The sequence below is a fragment of the Tachysurus vachellii genome, chromosome 21 (genome assembly GCF_030014155.1).
Source record: "Tachysurus vachellii isolate PV-2020 chromosome 21, HZAU_Pvac_v1, whole genome shotgun sequence".
Taxonomy (NCBI): domain Eukaryota; kingdom Metazoa; phylum Chordata; class Actinopteri; order Siluriformes; family Bagridae; genus Tachysurus; species Tachysurus vachellii.
The window spans coordinates 6,372,604-6,389,243 of record NC_083480.1 but is presented as its reverse complement, the minus strand read 5'-3'; the positions used below and the strand labels follow the sequence as shown (position 1 = coordinate 6,389,243).

Below are 16,640 nucleotides of genomic sequence, written 5' to 3'. Positions count from 1 at the left end.
GCCTGAATTTTTCGTACCTGCCCCATCATGGTCTCCTTGTACTGCTTCTTCTGTGTCACTTTGATGGGTGGCAGCTTTGTGACGGCCGACACCAAGAAGTTCATCAGGATGTCCTCACAGTTAGCGAGCTGGTCCACCATGTTCTTTAGGCTGCTGGGCAGGAAGTGGGTGTATAGGTAGTGGTAATATCTGAGGAACAAATTCACACTGATTAAGCATTTTTGCATAGGCATACAGTAAGCATAGGCACCGTTGTGAGCGCAATACAAAATGTAGAAGGACTGGAACTGGAACGTGTGAATCGTTTCCTGAGACATCCCTGAAAAAACCCCATGAGACGATACGAGAAAGAAATCTTAAGGGGAACCAGACTGAAAAGGAAACATCATTTCCCTTCTGTAGCTGTGTACTATGGAGACAAAAATTATAATATTGTAACCAGGAATTTCATTTCATTCATCAAGTCTGTCTAAATATTACGCAAGATAACGTCAGGCCAAGCTCAAATACACTCATAGTTCACTATAGACAGTTACAACCTGGACTTGTGATGCTTCTCAGCTAGCTACGGAGATCTAATAGTGCACTGATGTTTGGTTAATTTAGCTACCTAGCACAAAGATAAATAGCATGCTGTGTTTTTTGACTCTTTTTTTTTGTTGAAGCTAAGAAGCTAGTGAGTGAGTAAAGTACTGACGTTGTGATGTTATTTGGTAACCTGTGGTATATTACCTGTGGTAGATGGCGGCTCCGGTCAGAACCATGGAGTAATCGTTGGTCCATTTGGAAGTGTAGCCCCAACGCTCCTTATTACTGTCCCAGAAATGACTGCGTGCAGGGTATCCCACAATCCTCTCAGGGAAACTTTGCCAAACCGTGAAGGCAAAATCCACCTGGAGAAAAAAAAACAAAAAACAGCATGAGCAGAGATTCAAAAAGCCTTTAACGAGACTCTGCCTTTAACAACGGCAACCGTGCGACTAATAACAGGGCCAGACCTGTGAGCAGCGAAAATTAGCCTCACAGCGTAAACAGACCTCAAGAAAGTTACCCAGTGCAAGCGAATAACGCACCACACACTTTCAAAGCACTGCTGTTAGATGCCCTCCTTTTTCTCAGATCAAAGCCTTTAAACAAATAATTACCGAAAGACATCAAACGTGTCAGGGCCCCAACCTTGGCTGGATTTAAAAATCACTGAATTAAAGAACAGCCTTGTAAAACACACACACACAAACAGAGAGAGAGAGAGAGAGAGAGTGAGTGAGTGAGTGAGTGTGTGTGTATGTGTGAGAGAGTGAGAGAAACAGAGAGAGAGTGAGTGAGTGAGTGAGAGAGAGAGAGATGGTGGGAGGAGAGAGAGAGAGAGAGAGAGAGAGAGAGAGAGAGAGAGAGAGAGAGAGAGGGAGATGGCGGGAGGAGAGAGAGAGAGAGAGAGAGAGAGAGAGAGAGTGTGTGTGTGTGTGTGTGTGTGTGTGTGTGTGTGAGAGAGTGAGAGAAAGAGTGAGTGAGTGAGTGAGTGAGTGAGTGAGTGAGTGAGAGAGAGAGAGAGATGGTGGGAGGAGAGAGAGAGAGAGAGTGTGAGTGAGTGTGTGTGTATGTGTGAGAGAGTGAGAGAAAGAGAGAGTGAGTGAGTGAGTGAGAGAGAGAGAGAGAGATGGTGGGAGGAGAGAGAGAGAGAGAGAGAGAGAGAGAGAGAGAGACAGAGAGAGAGGGAGATGGCGGGAGGGGAGAGAGAGAGAGAGAGAGAGAGAGAGGGAGATGGTGGGAGGAGAGAAAGAGAGGGAGAGACAGAGAGTGAGTGAGTGAGTGTGTGTGTGAGAGTCAGGGAAAGAGTGAGAGAGTGAGTGAGTGAGAGGGAGATGGTGGGAGGAGAGAGGGAGAGAGAGAGAGAGAGGGAGATGGTGGGAGGAGAGAGGGAGAGAGAGAGAGAGAGAGAGAGAGAGAGAGAGAGAGAGAGGGAGATGGGGTGGGAGGAGAGAGAGTTAACAAGACTATAAATTAAGGCCCAACAACACACACAGCTGCATTCACTGCACTGACCTTAATATTACACAATAAGAAAGACTTTACAAATGTAGAGGAACAATGAAAAGCAACTGTAAAGACGGACGACTGGAAGAATAATAAGAACACAGTTTGGAAGACAGTTTGTCACCTCTCACACTGTACAGTACCTTTATTTTATTACAGTACCTAGACACGCTTGTTCTAAAGTAAGGCTCTCTAACATGTTTTCCTCTTTAACAAAATGAAGGTGACCAAGAGCTGCTCATGTTATATTATTAGTAACATCATAAAATGTTCACCTTCATGTAGCTTATTGGCAGAAAAACTGCTTATTCAGCTGATTTGGTTTGTGTACAAAAATGGCACTATTGAACAGGCATGTTTTGCAATAAATCATTTTAAATTCACATAAACAGCAGGTTAATTGTCGAGGCAACCGATTAACCGATTCAACATGACGGGTTTGTTGCCGGGTTTGTTTTTGTCACATATACATTACAGCACAGTGAAATCCTTTCTTCACATATCCCAGCTTTGGAGGTTGGAGTCAGAGCACAGGGTCAGACATGATACAGTGCTCCTGGAGCAGGGAGGGTTTAAGGGCCTTGCTCAAGGGCCCAACAGTGGCAGTTTGGCAATGCTGGGGCTTAAACCCTGATCCTCTGATCAACATCCCAGAGCCTTGACCATATGTTATAAATAATAATATTGATAATAATATTAGTTATTACTGTCAGATTTCCTTCATTCACATGGATCTTGTCCCACAGTACATTTGATTTTGAAGGTAATATTAATTGAAAACAGAGACCTGACATTGTATCTTTACTTTATGTGATTAAAATCTTCCCATAACAATGCTATTATTTAACCCGTACATTACTCCGAACCACCGCCTGCACTAATAATGTCTACATCACACTCGTCCTGCATCTTCGTTATTCATCTCAATGAGAAATGTTGTCTTTTACTTTCGACAGCGTTAGGAATAAAGCGACCAAGCTGTCAATCCTCAGCAGCTTAACAGATGATGGATCTGTCATGTGTGTTTTCTTTATCTTTTCATTCATTCATTCATTTTCTACCGCTTAACCGAACTACCTCGGGTCACGGGGAGCCTGTGCCTATCTCAGGTGTCATCGGGCATCAAGGCAGGATACACCCTGGACGGAGTGCCAACCCATCGCAGGGCACACACACACACACTCTCATTCACACACACACACACACACACACACACACACACACACACACACACACACACACACACACTACAGACAATTTTCCAGAGATGCCAATCAACCTACCATGCATGTCTTTGGACCGGGGGAGGAAACCAGAGTACCCGGAGGAAACCCCCGAGGCACGGGGAGAACATGCAAACTCCACACACACAAGGTGGAGGCGGGAATCAAACCCCCAACCCTGGAGGTGTGAGGCGAACGTGCTAACCACTAAGCCACCGTGCCCCCCTTTCTTTATCTTTTATTCAAGCTATTTAAAATTGTTCTGTTATACATGTTTATATGATGCTTTTATGTACAATCTTGGTGCTGGTTGTGTGTAAAATCACAGTATTAAACTGTGTGATGTACAATGCACAAACGGGGGAGGTGCAACAGCAGAAAAGGGAGGATCTGTAAATCAAATTAGGATGAAATTTAAACCGATTTATTGGGTTAATTTGATTTGATCAGGTTTGTACATATTGTATGAGCCTCTAGGCAAAGCTACTCGAGACCCCTGTTCTAAAGGAACATGTGCTCTAAATGTGTACAGTGTAAAATGATCATTTTAAAAGTCTAATATTAATTCAACATTCAGAGATTGTAGTAGTTGGTAGTTGACCGATTGCATTTCCAACATGTGGATGTACATAGCTTGTAGATGTACATGGATGTACATAGCTTTTATCTCATCACAGACAGACCCTGGGGCTGGGTGATGTGTTGTTATTAATAGTGATTAATTCACATTGTGCTCTGGTGAGAGCTCCCGTGGAATGGTTTTTGAACATTATACACAGATGGAAGAAGCAGATTTGATCTTAAAATGTACAAAACCTTTAAAATTGTGTGCTTTAAAATTAGAATTTAGTTGCTTTTGGTCAGCAGGTGTGTGTGTCTGTGTGTATATATGTATGTGTGTGTTTATATGTGTGTGTATTTATGTATGTATGTGTGTGTATTTCTGCATGTGTGTATGTGTGTGTATTTATGTATGCATGTGTGTGTGTATGTATGTATGTGTGTGTGTATTTATGCATGTGTGTGTATTTGTGTCTGTGTATTTATGCATGTGTATGTATTTATGTATGCATGTGTGTGTATTTATGCATGTGTGTGTATTTATGCATGTGTGTATATTTGTGTCTGTGCATTTGTGTGTACATGTGTGCATTTATGCATGTGTGTGTATTTGTGTCTGTGTATTTATGTGTGTATGTGTGTATTTATGTATGTGTATATGTGTGTCCACACCACTCAGCTTGAAAGTGGTTAAAACCTCATAAACAGCACACATAAGATGCAATGCAGATAGAATTTATTTTCCTAAAACACAAACAACGATACACAAGTGGTAAAGTTGAGGTTGAGGAAAAAAATGGGAAAGAGCTATAAGTGGCCTGTATGTGAGTGAATAGACACAAGCACTCACCCTGAATCATATCTCAACAGCCTGGAGCAGGCAAGACTGGAATATTAACAAAGTCATGTGCTGAGGACAGGAGTGTGTGTGTGTGTGTGTGTGTGTGTGTGTGTGTGTGTGTGTGTGTGTGTGTGTGTGTGTGTGTGTGTGTGTGTGTGTGTGTGTGTGTGTGTGTGTGTGTGTGTGTGTGTGTGTGTGTGTGTGTGTGTGTTATATGTGGAACAGAACAACAGTGGAGATGAGAGATGGTGGAAGATCCAGCTTTGTTTTGCTGACACAGCTCAACACACCAGCAGCATGTCCCTCCCTCCCTCCCTGCCTCCCTCCCTCACACACACACTCACACATTCACACACATGCACAGAGAGAGAAAGAGAGAGAGAGAGACTGATCACAGACAGACATAAATATGAGACACACACACACCTCTGTTGTCGAGAGCACCGTGTCCTCATCCAGACTCAGCACAGCATCAGTAAGGATGCTCTCATAAGGCAGAAAGCGACTGCTCATCACCTGCACAGCGTGAAGAGGAAATGAAAACAGAGTTACTGATCTGTTCTTTTCAGTTTTGGTTGTCAATCTTAATCATCCTGCAAAATACAAAAATGAATATATTCACAAGTCTCATGCAACGGAGTTCAATGTACATTTTATCCGGGCAGATGGCTGTGTGTGTGTGTGTGTGTGTGTGTGTGTGTGTGTGTGTGTGTGTGTGTGTGGTGAGTAAACGATGAGATTCTCACTATATGAGCAGGTCAGGGACACAAATGGTAATGAGAGGCAGAGATACACACACACACACAGGCCTTAAAGCAACGAGTAGGAACATGGTTATGATAGCTGCTCAAGTCAAACAAAACCTCCTACACAACACACACAGACCACACACACCTGCTAAACAAACACACTCGTAGCCCTGAGCACAGTCACCTGCAGAAGCATTGAAACTCCAAAACTCTGTAGCAACAACAATCCTGACCCAACTTTAAACTCGGCTCACTTTCATCTTTTGTGTCTTTCAGTTTTTGTAAACAAACAAACAAACAAAAAAAAAGACCTCAAAATATTCCTATTCCATATGCATTGCTTTATTCCTAAATCATTCATACACTCATTTACATAAGAAATTTGATATTCATGAAAATCCCTTAATTCGAGAAAAATGTTGCTGTCCAACTCCTGCTCCTGTGTAAATTTACATATCATAAAGTCTTATTATGAACAATTCTACTTGACTGGCTTCAAAACTTATAACCACGATGAATTATTGTACGTCTACAGTATATACAGATTATACGGTCAAGTTTAAATAGTGTGTGTACGTTTACATTATACACACCAGTTCCAGTCAATTCCAATAAACGGGATTAATTAAAGAAATATTAAATATGAAAAGGGGACACGGTGGCTTAGTGGTTAGCACGTTCGCCTCACACCTCCAGGGTCGGGGTTCGATTCCCACCTCCACCTTGTGTGTGTGGAGTTTGCATGTTCTCCCCGTGCCTTGGGGGTTTCCTCCGGGTACTCCGGTTTCCTCCCCCGGTCCAAAGACATGCATGGTAGGTTGATTGGCATCTCTGGAAAATTGTCCCTAGTGTGTGATTGCATGAGAGTGTGTGTGTGTGTGTGTGTGTGTGTGCCCTGCGATGGGTTGGCACTCCATCCAGGGTGTATCCTGCCTTGATGCCCGATGACGCCTGAGATAGGCACAGGCTCCCCGTGACCCGAGGTAGTTCGGATAAGCGGTAGAAGATGAATGAATGAATGAATGAATAAATATGAAAAAAAAGAGAAAGTTAGCTAACATACTGTAGATCTATAAATGATGACCAATAGTAGTCATTTAAATAAAAAGGAGGCTGTTCGCAGATACATTTTAATCCTGTGACAAGAGACTTGGTTTGCCTCAAGCCGTGATGTCATGTAAAGGGAAGCCTTTATTTTTGTCACGTATACATTACATTACAGCACAGTGACATTTCTTCACATATCCCAGCTTTGGGGGTTGGGGTCAGAGTTCAGGGTCAGACATGATACAGCAGCACCCTTGGAGCAGTGAGGATCAGCATGTATATACAGTGTGTCACATACAGTATTCTCACTTTTTTAGCATTTCAGCTACTGTTATGTTGTTAAATAACAATAATTTTGTTGTTCTTTTTTTGGCATATGTTACACTTTTACCTGCATTTCATCGATCATTCCTGCCTTTTGAGTTTTGTGGGTGTCACCAAATGCAAATTAGCTGTGTGCATAACTTACATGATGTTGATGTTCTTCAATACACACGTACAAGTATGAAGTAAATCAGCCGTAAATCATTTGTATAGCTCGAGGAAATGTATAATTCAGTTTCACTCTCCAATTTCACACACACGCACACACTCACTCTCACGCATGCATGCACACACTCACACATGCACGTACTCACTCTCACACGCACACACTCTCATGCACGCACACACTCTCATGCACGCACACACTCTCACACGCACGAACACACTCACACATGCACGTACTCACTCACACACGCACGCACACACTCGCACGCACTCACACACACGCACGCACTCACTCACATGCATGCACTCAATCACACACATGCACGCACTCACTCACACACTCTCACACACACTCACACATGCACGTACTCACTCACACACGCACGCACTCACACACACGCACGCACTCACACGCATGCACGCACTCACACACACACGCACTCACACACACACGCACTCACACACACACGCACTCACACGCACACGCACTCACACGCACACGCACTCACACGCACACACTCACACACGCAAACACGCACACACTCACACACGCACTCACACACACGCACGCACTCACATGCACGCACTCAATCACACACGCACGCACACACATGCACGCACTCACGCACTCACACACACATGCACGCACTCACGCACTCACACACACACACTCACACACATGCACGCACTCACACACTCACACGCACTCACACACTCACAGCACTCACACACGCACTCACTCACATGCACGCACTCAATCACACACATGCACGCACTCAATCACACACATGCACGCACTCACTCACACACACGCACGCACACACTCACTCACACACATGCACATGCACTCACTCACACACACATGCATGCACTCACTCACACACACATGCACACACTCACTCACACACTCACTCGCACACACACGCACGCACTCACTCTCACACGCACTCACTCTCACACGCACGCACTCACTCTCACATGCACGCACTCATTCACACATGCACACACATGCACGCACTCACTCACACTCCCTCACACACATGCACGCACTCACTCACACACGCACTCACTCACTCTCACACACACATGCACGCACTCACTCTCACACGAACTCACACGCACTCACTCACACACACATGTACGCACTCACACACACATGCACGCACTCACTCACACACACATGCACGCACGCACTCACTCTCACATGCACGCACTCACTCACACACACGCACGCACTCACACATGCACGCACGCACTCACTCTCACACTCTCACATGCACGCACTCACGCACGCACACACACACATGCACGCACTCACACACACATGCACGCACTCACACACACATGCACGCACTCACACACACATGCACGCACTCACACACACATGCACGCACTCACTCACTCACACACACATGCACGCACTCACTCACTCTCACACTCACACGCACTCACTCACACACACTTGCACGCACTCACACACACATGCACGCACTCACACACACATGCACGCACTCACACACACATGCACGCACTCACACACGCACTCACACGTATGCACTCACTCACACACACATGCACGCACTCACTCTCACACTCTCACATGCACGCACACACACGCACGCACGCACTCACTCTCACATGCACGCACTCACTCTCACACACACGCACTCACTCTCACACACACACGCACTCACTCTCACACACACACGCACTCACTCTCACACACACACGCACTCACTCTCACACACACACTCACACACACACGCACGCACTCACACACACACGCACGCACTCACACACACACGCACGCACTCACACACACACACGCACGCACTCACACACACACGCACTCTCTCACACACACATGCACGCACTCACTCTCACATGCATGCACGCACTCTCTCACACACACACGCACTCACTCTCTCACACACTTTATTAAAAGACTGATTAATGAGGATGGTGTTTGCTATAACAGACAAGCTCTCTGCTGTTACTGTATGCTTTTGCTAATGTCTAAAAGACATGATAAACTTCAACATGATTTTTCTCAAGTACTCAAGTAAAGGATTTTAAATTCCTGCTCCTTATGTGTTGAGTGAATGATCCTCTGACATCGGCAGTTTGCACGGAATATAATAACCAGATGTTTACACACACCCGAGAGACCAAGTGTCTATACAATAGAACAGCTTAAGGCTTAAATACATACATGGAGCTATGAGGTTTACACTCATGTGGAACACATAGGATCCTGCATCAGAGAAGCAAGTCAAGCCTGAGAAACAGTCAACAGAGCAGAGCAACTGAACCCTCACTCCTAACTGCACATGCATGACTGAGAACATTCTAGGTTTTTATTCAGGGTTCATTTACTTTTGTGATTTCTGATAGTTTAGTTACTGGTCAGCAAAGTTTTCATGAGAGCATCCAACAAACACTAAGGTGTCTTTGCGGAAAAAAAAATCTGAGATGATTTCAAAAGAACGTCAAAAACCGACACATATACAGCACCATATTAAAAAAAAGCTGTTAGTGGATATTTAATAAGCTGGTCAGCACACCGTTTCCAAGCAGATGGATTTGCCATGGAGGAAATGCCAAGAGAGCCGTGTTGCACTAGAGCTGCTGTCTGCCGTCTGTTTCTCAACAGCACAAATGTCTGCATGGTTACATCATGTAAACTCTGGAGTTTGGTTTATTTTCTGTATTTTATACAACGCAAAATTCAGAACAAAAATAAAAACATTTCAATCGTCCACTCCGGTCGACATCATCGAAATAATTGGTCCCATTGTTTATATTGTTTCCAGCGTATTACAGATGTAAACATCCTGGAATCTGGCGATGGCTTAAAATGCGGTAAATATTTTAAAAAATGTCCTATAAACACACACGGTGACATACGGACCGAACCACAGCAAAGTCATGTGTGTGATCATGTGCTCAGTTAATACACACAGAAATGCCTCTCTCTCTTGCACACACACACACACCTCTCTATCTTTTACTACCTCTTACTACTACACACACAAATACACACACTCTCTCTCTTTTGCTCCCACACACACACCTCTCTCTCTCTCTCTCTCACACACACACACACACACACCTCTTTCTCCCTCTCCCCCCTCTCTCACACACACACTCTCTCTTGCTCCCTCACACTCACCTCTCTCTCTCTCTCACACACATCTCTCTCACTCTCTCTCTCTCTTCCTCACTCTCGCTCACACACATGCATCACGCACACACCTCAGTAAATGAGACAGCCACAAGCACAACAAACCACAGGCTGACTGGCACACAGGCTGAAATCCACCGGAAAGCTTATCCCTCATCCCTGTGTGCAGAATGTGTGTGTGTGTCTGTGTGCATACATTAACATTAAAAGCTGCATACAGACAGGAGAAACAATCAGGCATAATTCCTTTTATGCAGCACTCACGTCTTAAACACGTATTATAAACATAATATTGACCTGCTCGTATTTTTATTAGAACAACATTTTTACACAACATTTATCCTAATTAACTGAGGAACGCGACAGCTTGAAGAACCACACTGAATGTGTGTGTGTGTGTGTGTGTGTGGTGATACATTTCCAGAAGACCTACCTTGTTCTCTCCTTCAATGACTATGACGGGCACAGAGGTGGCAGGCCATCGGTGTTTGGCAGGTAAGGGCTTGTCACAATTCCACAATACAATAATCTGAGAAACAGGAGAAAAAAAAAAGAAAGAGAAGAGACGAGAGATGACAGAGGATGAAAGGAAGAAAGAGACAGAGGAAAAAGCTTGTCATCACTATGAAGCAGAAATTCAGTTATTATTTATGTCTTTAGTTTTGCTCTAGGACTTCTGATCCTTCTGAGAAGAGGCTTGGTAACTCCACCAGTTTAACATAAAGCTTTAGGGATATTAAGTACACAGGCAGAGAGATTTCAGTGGAAGCTAAATGTTAAAAAAAAAAAAAAAAAAAACAGCCAAGATTCCATCCGAAAAACACGTGACAATGTTACGAGTCCTGAACATTGGTGTTAATAGGGACAATTTCTGTATAGGTGAGTGACATGACTGACAGGTGGACACACCCCTTTGTCCTGATTGGTTGGTTGCCACATGATTCCATTTTTTCCCCCTCCCAGTTTCTCCTATAAACAGATTTACGAAATATATAGTGCAGAAAGTGTTTTGGAGCACGACATGCTGATGAATCATTTCAGAGAGTGAAGGGAAAAATTTAAATAAATGCTGAGGTCAAATATTACATTTTTGCCAAGCACACAATGACACAGTTCCTGATTAATTTGTTTAGTCACCTTGAAATGTCTAAATACAGTGAGCTCGGACAAAAAAAAGCCTCCCCGACCCACCCTTACACCCCTTCCCCCAACACGTCTCCTTATAGAATGGTCTAAATGTTAAATGCTGAAGGCTTTACCTAGCACATCCGAGCTACGCTGCGACAACAAACAACCTCCAACCCCCTTAAACCCCCTAAATCCCCAAACACAGCACAGGTCCTGCTGCATCTTACTTCCAGTGAAGCATAAAAATGAAAATAGACCCATTTAGTTTAAAAAGTGCCTTGATTACAGCATTTTACCAGATTCAGACTGTAAATAGTGGTTAAATAAAGCAGCACAGGTTGCGTGATTAAGAAAGCTTCTAGGCACCGCAAAGGCAGTTACCAAGGTGTATTTTTAACACTGATTAGACGCTCCTTCCTCTGACGCTAATTGGAGGAGCTGAAAGGCAGATGGTATCTCCATCAGCTTCCCCTTGTTCTGGGGGTGGAAGTATTTGTGTGACTGTTTCACTCTTTCTCGCTCGCACACATCCACACGCTCGCCCTCACACAAACAGGAATGGCAGCTCGCAGCAGGACGCCAGTGCGAGCTCGCTTGCCAGAACCGACCGTGAAACAGCTCTCGCCTTCTCCATCTCGCTCCCTCGTTTATTTATATCCCTCCTTCCTGCAGTTCCGCTTCCCAGAGCAGAGGAAAGCCTCGGCCTGATTAAGGGAAGCAGAGGGCGCACACATGATTACTTCTCCCGTCCCTCCACTCCACTCCACTCGACGAGAGAGCCTTCCATCGAGACAAAATAAAAGCCTGAGTCCTTCAGCTGGGAGAGAGACGAGAGGCGGCCGAGTGCGTGCACACATCACACTTCATGAGGATGCAGCAGATTTAATTAATCTGTTCTGGTCTCTGCATTTTGTTCCCTTTTCTTTATCTCCTTCCATCTTTTCTCCCCCACCAACTCGTTCTTACACGCTCAGAAAGGAATCAATAGATTTTTCATTCCCAGGGCAGTCGGCTCTACAGTCCTCATGGATACCATGGAAACCCAGGGGTGATCGAGAGGACCGAGTCGTTATTTATTCGAGGATCAAACCGGGTTTATGCAGTCAGCCGCGGCAAGAACAGGCATCTACACGAATCTCCTCCTTTTAACCACTTTCGCAAAAGGTTATTGTTCTCAACGGAAAACATGTTATGAAACAACTTTTGAGGAAGATCAGCTTGTGAATCATATGACCGCACTGGATATTCTGTAAGTCGCAAGTCTGAGCCATAAAACCAAACCGTGTTAGAAAACATTTTACACAATTCAACTGCATCCTTTGTGTAAGTGTCCAAAACCACCGTCTGCCATGAGAGCTGGATGCTTGTGTACCTGAGCGCAGTACTGAGACTTGGCAACGGCTGTCAGGAGCTTGAGTATGGGCTGAGACTGAGACACCAGCGGGGTGACGGCATGGATGACCGCAGTGAACCTGGGGAATGTTTTGATCCCTGAGAAAGAGAAAGAGAGAGAGAGAGAGAGAGAGAGAGAGAGAGAGAGAGAGAGAGACGGGTCACAACATTCTCTAAACCTATTGGAAAAAACAGCACTTTGTTGTAATATTTACAATCCTAGAGCTATTTACATGCTCTGTGTGGAGACAAACGATAGAAACGTTATCTGCTGTGCGCTGAAGGACGTTTATTTTGATCCATCCACAGCTCTTTATTGATCACACAGACAAATTTTGCAGATTGAGATAAAGGCACGTGTGAGCAGCTTCGTGGTTGCATTCGCGACACCAGTGATGCATGACTCCAGCTCGTGCACACGGATTCGATCATCCAATTACACCGGGCCATTTAATGATCTATCACTCTGTACAACTGGCCTTCGCTTAGCTACTGTTCTCAGTCTGCAAATCTGAAAATGGAATAATGCCAGAGTCTCATCCTCACTGCCAATTCAGAGTCTTTGAAAAAACAAAGTCTAAAAATAAAAAGGCTCACAGTGTGTGTTCGATGATTAAAGAAGGCAAAAAAAAAAGAGAGTAGGCTTGAGAATAGTTCTCTAAACACAGCACAGGTTTCATATGATATGATACAACATCGCTAAATCAGTGGGTCAAATACTACGCTACATAAACGTGAAATAAACACTTTCATAAAATGTCCGGCTTGATGATAACAGTTTACTTCCGTTCTAGCTTTTTTTTCAACACATGTGACGCAACTTGCAGAAGTATTTATTTATTTATTTTTTAACTATTTGAATTGCACAGGATTCTTCTTTTAATCTCTCGTACTAGTGAATATAATGACGTTCCAGAGAGCTCTACTCCTGGTCCACACCACGGCTTTGGCTGAACGCGTGTTGTGATGTCACACACCACGCTCTTATTTGTCTCGGCCCTTATTTGTGGAAAATCTGTGTCCGGTTTGAAAAATGGCAAACTCTTCTGAATATCTTATATTTGCTTATTCATTTCTGTCAACAGAAAATCATGGATCCTGGAGGGACTGTTTTAGGTTCATGTAAAGTAAACACGTAGATTTGACGATAACTTTTTAAACATGCAATTGTAACCTGTTAAAATGATGTCATCATAGTAAAGGTTTTTTCATACCCAAGAGGCCCTGAACACAGGTGTGAAACGTTCAGACTTACCAAGGCCGGCGTAGAAGAACGGGAAGTCCCCTAGATAGGAGGAGTAGTGAGGCAGAGTGAAGAGACCTCCGGGATGAGTGTTCCACATCACACTACTGCGTGCTGTATGCTGTAGAACCCGGTCCTGAATGATCTGTATGCGCACACACACAAACAGTCAGCAATATACAAACTGGATACACAGAAAAAGCAACAGTTTTTATTTGTCATATTTTACTACACAGCAAGTTCTTTTCGTTGCATATCCCAGTTTCACCATGATACATCTCCCTGGATCAGAGGGAGCTGAGGGCCTTGCTCACGGGGCCAACAGTTGCAGTTAGGAGGTGCTGTTGTTTAAACCTTCTGAACCTAACCTTTAAGTCACTGCTGCACTAAATGGACATTATTTACACACAAGCATGCATGCAAACAGACACACACACATGCACGCGCACACAACGCTGTAGAAGTATGTAAACGTTCAGAGTCTTTGTTCGATCACTTTTTATAGAAATGCCAAGTGCTTCATGAGACGAAAGACAGACGACCCTAAGGTGCTCCCGGCTCAGAGATGGCGTCTGTGGCCTTGAAGAGCCAACAGCCCCTTTCAAAAGAGACACAGATTGAAGCAATAGTTTTTTTGCAGTTTATATCGTGCCCTTCGGTGTGTTGACGGCCTGGCAGGGTGACAAGATAATTGCTGGCAACCCTGGAATTGCAGCTGATAGGAGGCCGGACGCCTCGCCAATAGTGCTCTAGTAGCCACTTCTGAATGCTACGCCTGAGGCATTTTGTAACACAACTGACAAAAAGAGGAGGGGTGGGGCATAAAATTTCTTCTGAGGTAGCAAAGAGTGGCAAAAGCTCATTTCAGTGAACCTGTGTTCTCCACCCCCTGCTCCCCAAGGGCAGTCAATAACCATTTGACTCAACTGAAAAGATTAACTCTCCCTTCTTTTGCCCTGGCAATAAGAGCACTTGTCATCTTAAATGTGGACTCATAGGAAGGACTGAAAGGTTGTTTCTCTTTGCTGGCTAGAACGCCGATGCCTACAGGTCTGTCTGGACCTGGAGGAAGGTGATTGACGATTCAATTTCCTGACGAAACAGTTACAATATTCTGACTGGAGCATGATAAATAAAAATAAGTGCTGGATACCTGCGGTTATGACCGTGCCGCCGTGCCTGTGCCGTTACCGACGACCCTGCTTAATCTGGAGCTGTTATGATTCGTTCTAGTGTTATGGATGTAATCGTGTGTTAGGCAGGAAGATAAAACATTGATTAAACAGACTGTAACTGAGCACTCGCATATGGAAATGCAATTACGCAGGAGTTTGAAAAATGAGAGCAAACGTTTTTATCTGACTTCTCAGAAATCGGAAAAAAAAGAAAGACCTTCAATACGATCACAGAGTGTAAACCTGAAACGTTAGGAAAATCATTTATTAAACCTCACTCTCCGGGTTTTAATGTCACTCTGTTAAATAATTATCGAGTTATAAGTGCGCTAAACGAATGTATACGCAATCCTTTTGTTCGGCGCTTAACATTCCATTCTTCTTCATTCCCACGGCTGAAGATGAAGATTCCTTGTAATATCCTGACTCTACATACGGACGAACATATCGTGTGGATTTGCTTTAGCTAGGATTAATCAATGACCCAGCAAGTGGAAAAGACAATATAATAATATATACGAGGTGGAGAAAATAAATCGGACCAACGATCTGTAGCATTGTTTTGCTAATGATAATATCCTGCGTACATCATCAGGCTTGATGATGTCACTGTCTGTAAGACTGGGTTTTTTTTCTTCTTCTCTAAAGTCCAAGGACTTTTGCAGATCCACAGCTCTTTGGGCTGTTTTTTCATCAAACTATGATGAATTTAAATCACACCCTCACTCACTCCCTAGACTATTACAGACTGCTCCTGTACACTCTATAAAGGCATCATTAAGACAGCACCAAGGATTAAACCCAAAAAATGCACAAAGGTGTGGAACAATATTAGTTAGTTTCCATACAGTTCCATAACAAAATATCCCTGATTTTGCCTTCGACAAAAACAGAACTGGGATCCAGATTCTCGCACCGCATCATCGATAAATGCTCACTATAAATCGATTTAGTTCTGGACGTGTAAGAAAGGCCTGCGCTGGACTCACGGGAAAAGAAACATGCAGACAAAAAACCTAAAAACCTTATTACATGAAGCTCACTTTGAGGAACGGATTAGTTACACGAGCAGGGCGAGATTGTTTTGTTTAATCGCGTGTCGATGGTTAGAGGATCTGCGTTATATAATCCACCAAAGACAGAACATCATCACACAGATTCTTATAGAGAATTGAGCTAAAAGAGCGGACGTAATTAACCATAAAAGACGTCTGTACGGTAATCGCACGGTGTGAAACAAGATGAAAACTGTATAGCAAGTGAAAATTGAAATTTCAGAAAGGTCTGATGTGATTTGTTTTGTATTAAATACATGAGCTCAGTAAGTCATGTTACTCATAGGATGATGAACACAGAATGTTGTTTTATTGATCGATCGTTCACACACAGACGCAAAGCAGCAGAAACTCGGCGTACGTGTTACAGTGAAGTTTGTTTGATAGTCTTGCGATCCTCCTGTGAGACAAGCACTGTTCGAGTGGATCCAAGTGTTTTGCATGGGATCGCAACTGCTAACTGTAACAGCAAGAAAAGGCAGGCTGAGCAGACATCACTCACTTCTAGGGTGGTAAGTA

The 16,640-nt window shown here is 43.9% G+C and overlaps 2 protein-coding genes across 2 annotated transcripts in view; one reads left to right on the top strand and one right to left on the bottom strand.

Annotated features, from left to right (window-relative positions):
* Positions 1 to 16,640, bottom strand: part of ext1b (exostosin glycosyltransferase 1b) — an 88,494-nt gene that overhangs the window by 4,226 nt on the left and 67,628 nt on the right. Inside the window, exons 4-10 of the mRNA XM_060896885.1 lie at positions 16,624 to 16,640; positions 13,904 to 14,036; positions 12,629 to 12,747; positions 10,562 to 10,657; positions 5,086 to 5,175; positions 733 to 893; positions 18 to 189 (exon numbers count right to left, since the gene is read on the bottom strand). The exon at positions 16,624 to 16,640 is cut by the window's right edge and continues 103 nt beyond it. Coding sequence (XP_060752868.1) covers positions 18 to 189; positions 733 to 893; positions 5,086 to 5,175; positions 10,562 to 10,657; positions 12,629 to 12,747; positions 13,904 to 14,036; positions 16,624 to 16,640 — 788 coding nt within the window. The remainder of the gene's footprint in view (positions 1 to 17; positions 190 to 732; positions 894 to 5,085; positions 5,176 to 10,561; positions 10,658 to 12,628; positions 12,748 to 13,903; positions 14,037 to 16,623) is intronic.
* The window catches only part of med30 (mediator complex subunit 30), a 51,441-nt gene that overhangs the window by 25,833 nt on the left and 8,968 nt on the right, over positions 1 to 16,640 (top strand). The gene's annotated exons all lie outside the window — the stretch shown is intronic.